Consider the following 16,445-nt stretch of genomic DNA (forward strand, 5'->3'; position numbering starts at 1 on the left):
GTGGGGTATGATGTGGTGTAAAGTGTCCATTAAGTGTCCGTGTGCGGTATGGTGTGGTGTATAATGTTCATAAGTGGCCGTGTGCGGAATGGTGTGGTGTAAAGTGTCCTTGTGCGGTATAAAATATAAAGTGCATTGTGCTGTGCGAGTCCAGAGTTTAAAGTGTCGTGGTGCAAAATCTGAGATATGTACAGAGAAGAATTGGCCGGATTTGGCCGGATTTTACATGTGATGACATCGCTAAAAATCATCTAGGCTTTTAATCTAAAGAAAACCATCCATACTGTAAAGCATGGTGAGTGGGAATATCTACAACTTTGTAGAAATATTAAAGCAAAACTTCAAAGTTTAGGTAACTTATTGAAGTGAACATAAAATAAACAACTGAAAAATAATGTCTAGGTTGAGGCACACAATCTTTAATAACACCAGTTCCATCTCAAAGAAAGAGCTAGAATTCAAGCAAAATATTGCAAGAACCAAAAGCTTGTAAGAAACTATTAAATAAAAACAAGTCTACAAGTTTACGTTGATAAAACTTCTGTACATTAAAGTAAAATCTTTTGAAATTACTGTTTGCAGACTTCTTTCTTTAACAAAGTTTCTAGTTCTAACAAACTTCAAATTCTCAAATTCAACTTACATTTAATTCTGCTAATGTTTCTTTTAAATAAGACATATTTATTTGTTTGTTTGCTTGGTTTAAAGGTTAATTATGGATTCCTGTGTCTGAGTATACCAGCATCTGACAGTTGTTAAATTCAAATACTGTGGCGATACAGATAAGAGGACAGTGGAGGAAGCACAGTACCAGTATCTAAAAATCAGGAAGTTATGCAGATATTTATTTTGCTAAGATGATTTCTTGATAACTTTGCTATCTTTACAAATTATTACAATGAAAAGCATTAAACAAAAAAGCAGAAGCATTCAAAGTGATTTCTGCATTCTCTAATTCCTGCTAGGTAACATAGGGAAATATTTTATTGAAATTAAAAGAAACACCGCTGACGGACTTCCGTGTGGTCAAGGTGATGCATCTTACAATATAAATATCACACTCTCAAATCATTTTTCACGGTTCCGCAATAACGGTAAAGATGTTTGTTGTTGTGTTGCTTTTTGTCAGTTTACTGAGACCTTTTACATCTATCAGACTGGATGGAAATGGGTACACCGATATTCTTATAGTCATCAACCCAGCTGTGCCAGAGAATGAAGACATTATAAATCAAACCAAGGTATATATTTATTTATTTATTGGTTTGTTTAATTGTTAATGTGACATACTTTTTTTTGTTGGGATTACATGAATATTTAGTAACTGCGTAACACATTGGAATGGAGGTTGTTAATGAGGCCATCTTTGCAAATTTGCAAGATGGGCAATAGCCAGAGAAATATGTGGGTGAAATAGAAAAAGCCTTGCAGGCTAAAAAAATGCATAACTTGAGTTGATCTACCGGTCTCTTTTAGCCAGAAGTAGATGGATAAAACTTAAACTGAGAAAGATATCATTCTAAAATCTAAATTTACAAAGCGCAATGAGACGTACAAGCTTCTCTGTAATGATTAGAATCTACATAAAATGTTATTTTAAGAATTTAGAGAGCAAAAGATGAATAAAATTAACAAGAAAAAAAGGAAAAAAAATGTTTTCATATAGAAGTGTTAACTTAATTCAGCTGCTTAGACTATGCTTATAATTGCATCAGGCCAGCAAACCAAACCTTCACCTCTTTAAAACCTTCCACTTCTCTGATATGTTTGAAGCGTCTTTGGTCATTGTGAAGCTACATAATAAATGTTTTCCCAGTTACTTTGGATTCAGTATGTTTTCTCATTAAAAAGTTTAGTAAGACATTTTTAGAAGATCTATGAACCCTGCTTTGACCCATAAGCTCACAAATGTTGGTTCATAATTAAATCCTTTCTCCACATTGTGGCGTTCCTATTACTTAGATTCTTATTCAAGTTAATAATTTGCATCTGGTGGTAGACAGCTCTTTGTGTTTTCATGTAGGTTTATTTGTTTTAACAACAGGACTCAAACTAAGTTGAAAATTATAGCTATTAATCATTTTAACAATGATTCTAACAAGACAAACCTGAGCAACAAGAAGGCTTTGTCATTCACATGTTCCAATTTTTCTGATTACTTTAAAAAGTTGGATAAATGTTCAACTTTGCTTATCAATTAAAGAGGTTTCTATATGTATATGAAAAAATTATAATTCTGAGGACTTTACTAAAGAAGGAACAGAAAACAACCCATTCTGATATACGAATTAGAGAATAAATACTTTATGGAGCAACTGTTAATATAATAATACTAGTTAACAATTTTATTAGAAAGTAATGAAGAGTGTGTTAGAGGAGTAAAGAAAAGAGTGCAGGCAGGGTGGAGTGGGTGGAGAAGAGTGACAGGAGTGATTTGTGATAGAAGAGTATCTGCAAGAGTGAAAGGGAAAGTTTATGGGACTGTGGTGAGACCTGCAATGTTGTATGGTTTAGAGACAGTGGCATTGAGTAAAAGACAGGAGGTGGAGCTGGAGGTAGCAGAGCTGAAGATGTTAAAGTTTTCGTTGGGAGTGACGACGATGGACAAAATTAGAAATGAGTTTATTAAAGGGACAGCGCATGTAGGATGTTTTGGTGACAAGGTGAGGGAGGCGAGATTGAGATGGTTTGGACATGTGCAGAGGAGGGACATGAGTTATATTGGTAGAAGTATGCTAAGGATGGAGCCACCAGGGAGGAAAAGAGGAAGGACAAGAAGGAGGTTTATGGATGTGGTGAGGGAAGACATGCAGGTAGTTGGTTTGAAAGAGGCAGATGTAGAGGACAGGGTGGTATGGAGACGGATGATCCGCTGTGGCGACCCCTAATGGGAGCAGCCGAAAAGAAGAAGAAGAAGAAGAACAATTTTATTAGAATTGCACACTTTAAAAAAAGTGAACATTTGTGTACCTTTTGTACAAACTGCAATTTCTAATAAGTAATTATTAATAAATAATGAAAAAAACAACAGATAAATAAAAATTCAGATAAAGCTTTTATGATCAATGAATGTACAAAACACTGCAGTAGTGAATTAAATTAAATAAAAACATTCAAATATCTTTAAATGTTAAATATATATTTTGATAGGAATATCTTCAAGAACTATTGTGATTTAAAAATGGACATTTAAACCAAAAGTATGTTATACTTTGTAATATACTTAATTTATTTTATTTATGTGGAAGTCTGGCTAATGCTGTCTTGCACAAACAGCTCAGGTACTGGTTCTGGTAAGGACCCTTGCTACTGCATGCTGGACTAACTAAAGCTTACTTATACAATTACCAAAACATCCTGAACCATTTTTTTTGCATCATTTAATGACATCATATTTTTTATTTTAGCAATATTTCTAAGATGAAAGGAGGCTATTCTGCTAATTGTATCCACATAAGCCTCAAAGGTAACACTAGAGATAATAATTACACCAAGGTTTTTAATGCTGTACATGTTGAGACAGAAAGACCATCCAGAGATGCTACATATCAGAAAGTATACTTTTAGCTGCATGTGGTCCTAATGAACATACATCTGTCTTATTAAAATCCAGCTTTGCTGAAACATACAATTGTGTATCGTCAGCATAGAAACGGAAGATAACACCATGTTTAGGAATATTTTCACTCAGAGGCAACATATATAAAGAAAAAAACAGCAGGTCTAAGACAGTTTTTTACAGAACAAATAAAAGTAAATAGAACTTTATAAAAATGTCAAAATATATTGATTTACTTTTATTACTATTTAATTGTATTTTTTTGCAGGGAATGATTACTCATGGATCAGAATATCTGTTTCAAGCTTTAGACAACAAGGTGTTCATCAAGGAGGTGAAAATACTTGTACCACCAAACTGGACAAAGGGAAAGTATGAAAAAGCAAAAACAGAAACCTTTAATAAGGTAAAACAGAAATGGCTTGAATTACTCATATTTATAATGTATTTATAATATATTAGCAATTTGATCATTGCTGTACTAATTTATGTTAAAATCTGCAAATATTTTATTTTAGGGTAGAATAAGAATTGACAACCCACATCCTGCATTTGGTGATGATCCATACACTCACCAAACAAAAGGTTGTGGAAATGAGGCTGAATACATACATTTCACCCCAAACTTCTTGTTAAACAACAATCTTCTAAAAGGATATGGACCTAGAGGTAAAACAGAACTTGTATGGCTTAGATTTAAGCATTAATTTACACATAATTTCCTTTGTAGCATGATACATTATATATGTATATATGATTTACTTTCAGGAAGGGTTTTTGTACATGAATGGGCTCAACTCAGATGGGGGGTATTTCATGAATATAATAAGAAAAAGCCCTTTTATGTGTCTGCTGGCCAGATTCTACCAACAAGGTTCAACAATTACCTTTACATGAATGACCATAAATTGCTGAACTTAAATAAACCATGAATATATATACAGCGGGAAAAATAAGTATTTGACACATCAGCATTTTTATCAGTAAGGCGATTTCTAAGTGGGCTATTGACACAAAATTTCCATCAGATGTAGCCATCAAGCCAAATATTGAATTCATACAAAGAAATTAGAACGTTTAAGTATACAAGTTAAGTCATAATAAATAAAGTAAAATGATACAGGGAATAAGTATTGAACACACTTTATTTAATACTTTGTAGAAAAGCCTTTGTTGGTGAGACCAGTCGTCTGCATTGCTCAGGAGTGATTCTGGACCATTCTTCCACACGAATGGTCTTTAAATCTTGAAGGATCCTTTGGCCTCTTTTATGAACTTTGATCTTAAGTTTTCTTCATAGATTTTCTATGGGATTTAGGTCAGGTGATTGACTGGGCCATTCAAGCAACTTGATTTTCTTTCTTTGAAACCACTTCATTGTTTCCTTAGCCTTGTGTTTGGGATCATTGTCTTGCTAAAATATCCACCCTCTTTTCATATTCAGCTTTCTGGTAGATGACAGCAGATTTTTATCCAGATTGTCCCGGTACATTTCTCCATTCATCCTGCCTTCAATAATTTGAAGTCTGCCAGTACCCCTTGCTGAAAAGCAGCCCTAAACCATGATGCTTCCACCCCCAAACTTAACTGTTGGTATGGTGTTCCTTAGGTGGTGGGCAGTGCCATTTCTTCTCCAGACATGATGTGTAGAATGACTGCCAAAAAGTTACATTTTGCCTTCATATGACCGTACTATAGTCTGCCAATAATACACAGGCTTCTCCAAATGCTCTTTCGCAAACTTTAAATGAGCCTCAACATGCTTTTTGTTAAGCAATGGAGTCTTCTGAGAAATCGTCACGGAAATTTAAATTTGCCTTAATATTAAGGGGTTCAAACTTAACACGCATCTAAATTAGTTGGTAAACTAGTTACTTGCATTTGCTTGTTGCACAAGGGTCCGGATAAGGTAGACAACAGAAACTTGGTCGAGTCGGTTAGGATGGAGTCAGATGTTCTTCCAGCTTCTCCTGAAGATCAGAGCAGTTGGTGTTCTTGAAGATAATGCTTGCTGGAAGATCTCAAAAAAGATTTTAGATTTCGTTCTGAAGAGTCGCTGCTGGGCTGGTCGAAGCGTCCGATTTTCCGGGCCATCGGGCCCCCGGGCCTTCGGGCCCCAGGGGGTCCGAGCCTTTCCAGTTGACCCGAGTGAGAGAGTTGCTTTCTTGACTGAACACTGACTAAACATTGATTAGTTGGATTCAAGATGTTTTAAAGGTCCTGAACCCCACCCATCTTTAGGGGAATGGCCAATGCTACGGCCTAAAATTTCGAAGGGAAAAACTCCCTTTGTTCATGTGTTTGTGGGCATGGTTTCCAGGTTATATTCGCTTTGGAGAACTTAAAGTTTTATTCAAAGTGTATCAAGACAGTATGGTACATTTCATGAGCGAATAAAATGCACCATTGTTTGAAAAATAAGAAACAGATAATTTTGTGGTCATTTGGATACTAAACATTAAGAGAAATTACAGCATTAGAACAGGGGTAAATTAACATACAGAGATCAGTAATTAAAGTATAACTGATGTTGATACAATATTGTATTCTGATGTATACAATGCACCCTTGTTAGGAAAGAAAGAATAAAGTGAAGATAATGTTAAATCAACTTTGAAATCAAAAAGAAGTGACAACATTAAAACAGGGTTACAAGAATAAGACTTTTAGAGTACCACTATAAATGGGGAGGAGATACATACAAGGTATAGGTTAATGTCGTGGGATGTGGAGCATCTTATTTATTTTGTTTTATTAGGAAAAGTTATGTTCCCTGTGTGTGTGTGTGTGTGTGTGTGTGTGTGTGTGTGTGTGTGTGTGTGTGCGTGTGCGTGTGCGTGTGGGTGTGGGTGTGGGTAAGGGTCAAACAGAATATCTGCAAAGGGGGTTATCTGTCTTGTGGTAAAATCCAAACGTTCTGGAGCCGGTTGTGTGAGTTTGTCACAAGCATCACTGGATCTAGTTTCAAATTTTGGATTGTTTTATGAGTTTTATGAGTTTATTGTTTTATGGGTCCCTGGAAACTAAACAAGAGTTCAGGGTTTGGTCCTGTTTCGTGTCTTTGGAGAGGGAGTGTGACACTGTGGGATACACCACCCCCAATAAAAGTTTCACCTTTTGATTGAGATGTAGATGTCATAGGTTAAAAGGACCACCTGGGACATGAAATCTAAATGACCTGTGTCAGACGCTACGCCATTCTCATCCAAATGCTTTTCAATGATAAGATTGCAAAGATCTTGAGAGAGTTCTTTGCTTTTACCCATTATGAAGTCTTTCCTGTGTGCCTCCTGGGTAATGAGAAGCCTTTATAGGCCATCAATTAGGACTAAAGCAGCTGATATCAATTAGTACTGATAGGGTGCAGGGCTTTTCTATGAATACTGACAGATTTCAGGTGATCTCCTGACTTTCTATGCCATTTTGCACCTTGTTATCTTCATGTGTTCAATACTTATTCCCTGTGTCATTTCACTTTATTTATTATGACTCAACTTGTATACTTAAATGTTCTGATTTCTTTGTATGAATTCAATATTTGGCCAATGGCTACAACTGGTGGAAATTTTGTGTAAATCGCCCACTTAGAAATCCCCTTACTGATAAAAATGTTGATGTGTCAAATACTTAGTTTCCCCGCTGTATATAATATTATCCCAAAAGATCCCAGTAATTTGTCTTTTTTCTTTTCAGGTGTACTGATAAGATTTCTGGCCAGTGGTATGAAATTGTTAATCAAAGACCTCGACCTTGTGAGTTTGATTCAGATGGCCTACCCGCATCCAACTGTGAATTCCTTCCAGACGCCATGCAAAGTGCCAATGCCTCAATAATGTACATGCCAAGCATAGATTCTGTGAGTGTATTAATTTGCATGTGACCAACACAAGTAGATAACTGGCAGTTATTTTTCTGAGAACAGAAAGGCAGGTCTTCTCTTATTTTTTTTGCTTGATGCCTTTGTAACAGTGTAATTTTTTTAGGTAAGAGCATTTTGTCAAGAAGAGGACCACAACAATGAGGCCCCCAATGAACAGAATGAAAAATGTTCAAAAGCAACACGTACAGTAATCTTTCAGGACTCAGTAGACAAAGATGCCCTTCGCATTTTAAAGCCTCTTTCAGCTGTTCCACCACCTCCAACATTTAAAGTCATACAAAGGGGACCTCGAGTCGTCTGTCTTGTCCTTGATGTCTCAGGAAGCATGGGTGTATGTTACTTTTTCTTTTTCTTCTTTTGGCTTCTACCATTAGGGGCCGCCACAGCGGATCTTCCTTCTCTATACCCACCTGTCCACTACATATGCCTCTTTCAACCCAACTACCTGCATGTCTTCCTTCACCACATCCATAAACCTCCTCCTTGGCCTTCCTCTTTTCCTCCTTCCTGGTGGCTCCATCCTCAGCATTTTCCTACAGATATACCCCATGTCCCTCCTCTGAACATGTCTAACCATTTCAATCACACCTCCCCCACCTTGTCTCCAAAACTTCCTACATGCGCTGTCCCTCTAATAAACTTATTTCTAATCCTGTCTATCATCGTCAATCCCAAAGAAAACCTTAACATCTTCAGCTCTGCTACCTCCAGCTCCACCTACTGTCTTTTACTCAATGCCACTGTCTCTAAACCATACAACATCACAGGTCTCACCACAGTCCTATAAACTTTCCCTTTCACTCTCGCAGATACTCTTCTATCACAAATCACTGCTTCTATCACTCTTCTCCACCCACTCCACCCTGCCTGCACTCTTTTATTCACTTATCTATTACACTCTCCATTACTTTGCACTGTTGACCCCAGCTGACTCAACCACCTTCACCACCTCTTCTCCCTGCTACCACACCACTCTACTGCCCTCCCTCTAATTCACACACAATAGGAGTAAGACTCTGTCTTACTCCTACTGACTTTCATTCCCCTTCTCTCCAGGGTGTACCTCCACCACTCCAGGCTTGTCTCAACCTGCTCCCTACTCTCACCACAAATCACAATATCACATGAGTGTATTTTACATCACATAAAAATAGCCCCCTAGTACAAAAAAAGGGCTGCTGATGTCAGAAACATACAAATACACACAAACCCATTGTCCATCAGGCTAGTATTTTATATCGGCTATTAACTAAATACATTAAATTATGTTCTGTTGGTTTGCTCATCATTACAGGTGTTGTGAATTCATAAAGCACTAAGCTCACTACCCCACTTAGCTTTTAAAATGATTATTACATCTTCTACTGATTACCAGTTTATTTTCAGTTGGTACTTTACATTAGTTACTTATAAATACATTAGTTTGTATCAACAGTAGTAGTAGCTGTAATTGTCAAATATGCATAGAGAATAAAGGATATGTTAATATAAGATCAATGCTTTTACTATACAATTAAAGCAGACTTTAAGAAAATATTGTACATTTTTTAGTTACAACTAAATTAACTTTTAATGTATGTTTCATTCAAAGCAACAAGACGTTTCTGTATGCTTGTTTTTTTAAATAAATGGGTAATATTTAAATCTTTTTCATTTTTGAAGGGGCCAAGAATAACACTACAAAGGCAAGCAGCTACCGTTTTTTTAAACCAGATTATAGAAGAACAACAATTTGCGGGTATTGTGACTTTTAGTTCTGAAGCTCAAATTCTAAGCCCACTGACAATAATAGATGGACAAGCCTCAAGAGACAATCTAATAAGGAAGTTGCCCACGATTGCAAGTGGAGGGACATATATTTGTAAAGGACTCAGAAAAGGCTTTGAGGTAAGACAGAAAATTCCTTTTTAAACATTTACACCATTTGACAGACGCTGACAAGACCATTGCTCAGGTGGTTGCTTGAGGTGGCTGGGATTTAAACTCATGACATTCAGATCCAAAGTCCAATGTCTTAATTACTAATCTAACCCTCTCCATTGCATCCTATACATGGCACAGATTAAGTTTGACTATTTGACATTATATAAGTTTGACATTTATAATTTAAACATATGCCACTTGGCAGATGCCAAACTAACAGCCATTTGATTGATAGTCCAGTGCTTGAACCACCGAGATACCATTGCTCTTGATTAAAATCTGCTGTCAATTAATTAAAAAATTTAATTTACATTGGTATAGAAGTTTGTCTGTGGTGGGTGATAATGATTTCTTTTTTATTTCAGGTTCTTCAAACAGATGATGGAAAAACAATTGGAGATGAAATAATTTTATTGACAGATGGGGAAGCGAGTGATAATGTTCAGGACTGTTTGCCGGAAGCTATTCAAAGTGGTGCAGTAATGAACACTATAGCATTTGGTCCAAACGCAGACAATGTACTAAGAACCATGGCAGATCAAACAGGTAGGATTTTACAAGTGTAATATTATAGATGACATATTACTTGGTTTGCTTTGGCCTTCCACAATTTACATTCCCAGTTTCATTTCCAGTGCAAAGCACTGACCAAACTAAATGTATGAATACTGTACCACTATAGCTGCAATACATTCTATAACATATGATTTTTGATGCTCGTTTACGTAGATGGCAAGTTTATAGTTGCCGAAGTGTCTATACTTTCCACCCAACTTGTGGATGCCTTTTCCTCATTGACAATGTTTGATGGAAATTCCTTCACACAGCCAATACAGGTTAGGTATACCTGTTGTAGGTGAGAATATCAATATCACAATATCGGTTTTCTCATAATATTTGCATTGCTTTCCAAACAGCTTGAAAGCACTGGAAAGAGTGTTACGGACTGGTTCAATGGAACAGTTCCCATTGACCGAACTGTGGGAAACCGCACCACCTTTACAATAATTTATGGAATGAGTGCACCCACTGTGAATATCGTGTCACCAAGTGGTTTGGTTTACAAGCAAACAAACACAACTGACATTGCTTACACAATCACTTTAACCGTTCCAGGAACAGCAGAGGTAAACCAAACATTCTCATACTGTGATTTTCACCACAAATAAATGATAAAGAAACAAATGCACATCTCTTTCAATACCTATTTTGCATTGCAGACAGGTGAATGGAAATACAGCTTCTTCAATAAAGGAGCCACTGTTCAGCAAATGAGTTTATTAGTAATGAGTCGGGCAGCTCATAAAGATGTTCACCCAGTCACTGTTACAGCCAGAATGAACCAGCAGACCAGTGATGGCACCAAACCAATGGTTGTGTTGGCTGAGGTCAGTCAGAATTATAATCCTGTGTTGGGTGCCAGTGTTTGGGCAAACCTGGAGTCAGATACTGGGCACTCAGAAAGACTTCTGCTTCTTGATAATGGTGCAGGTAAAAGTTAAATAACAACATAATAACTTGTTGAATTATACACCAGATCAAAAGGTAAAATGTCATGTTGGGCATAACTGTTCCAGGAGCTGATGCATTCAAAGAAGATGGCGTCTATTCAAGATATTTCACAAAGTTAAAACGTGGAAAATACAGTCTGAAAGTGAGAGTGGAAAATCAACATGGAGAAGGGCAGTTTTTTCTTGACAGTTACAGTGGTGCTCTTTATGTAGCTGGATATATTGTGGATGGTAACTATTTTATACTATTATCATGCAATCAGAATGGGTCACTATTAGCCTGGTGAAGTAAATCAATATTTTTGTCTTTCAATCTTTACACTTGCACAAAGTCAGCTATTTTGAAGTGGTCTTCATGTAAGAATTGCGGCCTAGAAGCCAAAACCTCTTAAGCAACTCAGCTAAGCAACTTAACTATGCATTAAAACATAGGAACTGGGGTGCAGACAAATGGCAGCAGGTGATCTGGAATGTCAAACATTGTCATATTTGGCTGTAGAAGGCAAGTTGTTTTTTTGCTAAATAATTTAGCAGTACAATACCGAGTGTCTGCAGGTAATAGTGAAGCATGGTGGAGGTTCCTTGTAAGTTTGGGGCTTCATTTCTGCAAATGGAGATTTGGTTAGGATTAATGGTGCCCTCAATGCCTAGACACACAGTCAGATACTTATCCATTATGCAATACTATCAGAGGGCTTCTGATTCCCTGGTGGTCTAGGGAACCAAACCCAGCCATTAGGGTTGCACAAGGCCTTAGTGCGGCTCCCAAGCCCAGATAAATGGGAGGGTTGCGTTAGGAAGGGCATCCAGTGTAAAACATGTGCCAAATTGAACATGCGGATCACGAATACGGATGATCTGCTGTGGCGACCCCTAATGGGAGAAGCCGAAAGAAAGATCAGGGGGCTTCTAATTGGTGCCAAATGTATTCTATAGCAGGACAACAACCCCAACCTTACAGCCAACATTATCAAGAACCATCTTCTTAAAGAAGAACAGGGATTACATGAAGGCACATAATGATTGAAGGCAGAAAACATCCACAGAAGATTTGTATTTAGTTCTTCAAGGTGTCTGGAACAACCTAGTTCCTTCAAAAACTATGTGCAAGTGTACCTACTGTAGAAAGAATTCATGTTGTTTTGCAGGAGTCACAACAAATACTGATTTAGTGTTTTTTTTCTACTGTTAATTTACTTTCCATTTTGTTAAGTGTTTAAAATTATTTTGTAAAAAAATTGTTTTAATACTTTATTTTTGAAGCATTCTTATTTTACAGCATTTTTCACACCTGCCTAAATCTTTTTGCACAATACTGTACATGTTTAATGCATTTAGAAACTATTCAGATGTTTCTAAATGTTTCCTTAATTCTTTCAATATTGTTATGTTGCAGCCTAAAACTACAATCATTTAAATAAATGTTTTTCTCATTAATCTACATTTAGAACCCCATAATGAAAACTTGACAGAATTCTAGTAATGCCTCTAATCTAATAATTGAAATTTGTTTGTCTATTTTGTTTAAAAAAACTTAGTGAAGGGGTTTATATTTTCATTCTTTCTGTTTGTTTGACTTTGTTATTTGCTAAAGTTACTGACATTACTGAAAATATTATCATCTTCAGTTCATATTTCTTTAACAATATCCTGGATAATGTCTTTTGCATTTGTCTACTTTTTATGAAATACAGCACAAATACAGCACTTACATCCTTTTCAGGTAAAGTGGAATTAAACCCTCCGAAGCCCCCAGTAAATGTGCAGCGAGTGGATGTGGGCAACTTCACCAGAACAGTAACTGGGGAGAGTTTTGTGGTGGACAGGGATGCGCCTCCAAACTTCCCTTCAAACAAGATTACAGACCTACAGGCAGAATTTCAGGAAGACACTGTGCTTCTCAACTGGACAGCCCCTGGAGAGGATTTTGATCAGGGAACAGGTGAGCCTTGTGAGCCAAGCTAGATTTATTTTGTTCATGTAGAAATGCCTAAATGTATCTGCTTTATGATGGTTTGCTCCACTGAAAGTAACAGCACTTTGGACTTCATACTGATAAATAATAGCAACTAGGGGTGTAACGGTACACAAAATTCAAGGTTCGGTACGTTCCTCAGTTTTTATGTAAAATTTTAGTGTCAGGGGAAAGAAACACAAAACATAAAATTTCTTGTTGTTTATTATTAACACAGTTTGTATTAATTTATTATTAACATTTGTGATCGACTTTTGAACGGTTTACATTTTAAAACAGTTTTAAATTAAATGCCTGCTTGGTTAAATAATATATAAAATTGAAAGATTGTTGAATGATTTATGATCAAACTCTTGATGTCACCCATATGAGGATGGGTTCCCCTTTGAGTCTGGTTCCTCTCAAGGTTTCTTCCTCATATAATCTAAGGGAGTTTTTCCTTGCCACTGTCGCCACAGCTGCTCATCAGGGACAAACGCACACCATTCACCTTAACTGTTGTTTTCTGTAAAGCTGCTTTGAGACAATGTCTGTTGTGAAAAGCACTATACAGATAAACTTGACTTGACTTGACTTGATAAAATAATATGTAATACAAAAAAATAATAGAATGAATCTAATTGATGCGATACACTTTTTATTACATTGATTAAACCGAATAATCAATTAAACACTTCTTCATTTCTTCTATTCTTCATTTACTCACTTTCTCGATATGTGGAATTGTCAGGATTTTCATATTTTAAGATAAATTCTTGAAGCTGTACATAAAACGCTAGAGAATTCATGTACCTAGCGTTAGCCGCTAGCCAATTCCTAGCGATATGGTCTCATTAGCTTTAGACATGTGGTCTCAGAGAATTTACTGAGTATAAATAAAATCGCTTCTATTTTCATGGCTTTTTCTTTTCAGCTAAATCCTATGACATCAGATGGAGTGAAGATTTGAAGATGCTTCAAAACAACTTCAGTAGCAATTATCTGGTCAACACTTCATCATTTCTGCCTCAAGTGTCAGGCTCACCTGAACAGTACACTTTCCAGCCTAATATTACAATTCAAAATGGCACCACACTTTTCTTTGCTATTCAGTCATTGGACAAACAATTAGCCAAGTCTGAGGTATCCAACATTGCTCGAGCAACAAAGTATGTCCCAAATCCCAAATTTTCACCCATATCAAAACCAGGCCTGGGTCTACCTGCTATTGTTGTGTCAGTCTGTCTGGTCATTATTGTGCCATGCTTCATATTTGTAGTAATAACAAGGGAACTGAAACGAAAAAAACAAACACAATAGATTGCCATAAATGCAGAGTACATTTAAGTCGATTTTTTTTTTTGCCATTAAAATCCTGCTTTACTGCCAGATTTATGCTATGTGAGCATTTAAGTACAACAAAGGAAATGTGCCCAAGCTGGATTATCACTCATATATTTAGAGCTCAAGATGCTATAAACTTAAGTTCATAAGTAGTGTTAAGCTCTAATTAATACTAATAAATATAAATTTAAACCATTCACATCTACAGATAAAAAAAAGTAAATACTGACTGACTGATCATATACATATAATGTGCATATTAGTTAGTTTTTTGAGAATTTGTCAAATCAATTAGTCTGAAAACTGTTGTAAACAGGATACAATGTGTTCATGTTTTAATGTTTAAAAAATATCTGAAATCTAAAAATATCTTTCATATCTGTAAGTTACAAGTATCATTTACTACCCACACTTACACGCACACACAAACATTATATACAGTGCATTCAGAAAGTATTCAAATCCCTTTCATTTTTTTCTGACATTACAATTGTTTCAATTTTTTTTTCTCATTAATCTACACTCAATACCCCATAATAAAAAACTGAAAACAGAATTCTAGAAATGTCTAATTCATTTTTTTTTTTTAGAGTTTAATGTCGAATATTCTACGGTGAGGAAACTTATTCGCAAGTGCAAAAAAACATTAAAGGGAGTTGTTCATCTTCACAGGCGTGGACATCACAGCCATTTAAGACTTTACAGGCTTCACTTAGCATGTTAAATGGGAACATTCATGAGATTACATTAGAAAAAGACTAAACAATTAGGGTTTGTTTGAAAGAGTTGGAAGGAGAAGGCCTCCACTATCAGGGTCTGGACAACTTGGGTTGTTTTTTTTGCTTTGGCCACCAGATGTCACCACTTGCTGTTGCAACAAAACTGTTGTTTTGTTGTACCCTTTTCGACTGCCTTATTTGCTGTGTTTTCCCGAGTCTCTAACTCCTTGTGTTGTGTTTTTTTCTGTGTACCCTGTTCTCAAGTTTCCTCTGGTTTATTTCCTTTTATTGTTTAGCAGTTATTCACTTGTTTCGAGTTGGTGTGTCCAGAGCCTCCTGTCTTCCCAAGTTTTACCTGTTCAAGTATATTTTTGTGCTAGTTAGTTTTTTCTGCTAGTGTTCTTTCTGTGTAGAGAAACTTTTATTATTATCTTGATCACCTTTCCTGAGCCTCTTGTTTTCCCTGTTAGAGTGTATTTGTTTGTTAAGTTTTGAGAGTTTTTACTATTATAATTAAACCCACTCTGATTTTTGGTTCTCAATTCTGGAGTTTGTTTTTTTTCTTCTTGGTGGACTTACATTTTCAATAAACATGGCAATGGACTTGCACATCTCGAGTGTCTCTGCATGTGGGTTCGAGACCCGCTCTTGAATCTAACACTCTACTCTCTAAGAAGAACAGAAGCACAGCTTAGGTTTGCAAAGTTGCATCTAAACAAAACACAAATATTTATTTAGTCAAAAACTTCAGGATAAAACAAGTAAATACAATCTGAAAGAGAAAAAAAGATCTTGGAAAGTCTTTTTTAAGTTTATTGAACTTTTTTCCCTACATAATGTGAATGAAATTTATTAATTGGATATTCTCACCCTGTTGTATAAAAGCTGCTGCTTCTTTCAGCTGCTCCGATTAGGGGTCGCTACAGCAGATCATCTGTCTCCATACTACTCTGTCCTCTCCATCTGCCTCTTTCAAACCAACCACCTTCCTCTATTCCTCCTTCCTGTTGGCTCCATCCTCAGCATTCTCCTACCGATTTACCCCGTGTCCTTCCTCTGCACATGTCCAAACTATCTCAATCGGGCGTCTCTCAGTTTGTCCCCAAAAAACGTCCTACATGCGCTGTCCCTTTAATTAACTAGATAAGATAAGATAAAATAAGATAAGATAAGATATACGTTTATTTGTCCCACAGTGGGGAAATTTCTTTGTTACAGCAGCAAAGAAAAAAAAAGAAAAAAGAAATGAATATATAAAAGAATAGACACATACTATAATATACACTATACACACAGTACAATGTATAAATACAAATAAGGAAAAAAGTACGTATTGCAGGGAGTATTGCACACAGGTAATATTGCACGTATTGCAGGTAATACTGCACACAGGTAGTATTATTACACAGTTAAACACAATAAAAGTGTGTATTATGGTGACTGGTTTACTGGGAGCAGATTTGATTGTAAAGTCTAATAACAGCAGGGAGAAAAGACGTTCTGTATCGCTCCTTCAGACACTTGGGATGTAACAGTCTGTCACTGAAGGAGCTGC

General features: G+C 36.3%; 1 protein-coding gene across 1 annotated transcript; it reads left to right on the plus strand.

Moving 5' to 3' along the window:
• Window positions 1-1,083: 1,083 nt before the first annotated feature.
• Window positions 1,084-14,563, plus strand: LOC310730085 (calcium-activated chloride channel regulator 1-like). Its single transcript, XM_083548854.1, has 14 exons — window positions 1,084-1,241; window positions 3,828-3,965; window positions 4,078-4,228; window positions 4,328-4,433; window positions 7,253-7,415; window positions 7,543-7,770; window positions 9,102-9,326; window positions 9,728-9,908; window positions 10,092-10,198; window positions 10,280-10,489; window positions 10,583-10,853; window positions 10,940-11,104; window positions 12,597-12,815; window positions 13,762-14,563. Exons 1-14 carry the CDS (start codon window positions 1,101-1,103, stop codon window positions 14,145-14,147), a joined length of 2,691 nt encoding a protein of 896 aa, XP_083404980.1. The 5' UTR covers window positions 1,084-1,100; the 3' UTR covers window positions 14,148-14,563.
• Window positions 14,564-16,445: the final 1,882 nt, after the last annotated feature.

Source organism: Silurus aristotelis (genome assembly GCF_946808225.1).
Source record: "Silurus aristotelis genome assembly, chromosome: 8".
NCBI lineage: Eukaryota > Metazoa > Chordata > Actinopteri > Siluriformes > Siluridae > Silurus > Silurus aristotelis.

What these genes read in the sequence shown, in the direction of transcription:
- LOC310730085 (XM_083548854.1), top strand. Translation starts at nt 1,101, where the DNA reads ATGTTTGTTGTTGTGTTGCTTTTTGTCAGTTTACTGAGACCTTTTACA. An exon ending in ACATGCCAAGCATAGATTCT is followed by an intron (nt 7,416 to 7,542) that starts GTGAGTGTATTA and finishes TAATTTTTTTAG; the next exon opens with GTAAGAGCATTTTGTCAAGA. An exon ending in GGATTTTGATCAGGGAACAG is followed by an intron (nt 12,816 to 13,761) that starts GTGAGCCTTGTG and finishes TTTTCTTTTCAG; the next exon opens with CTAAATCCTATGACATCAGA.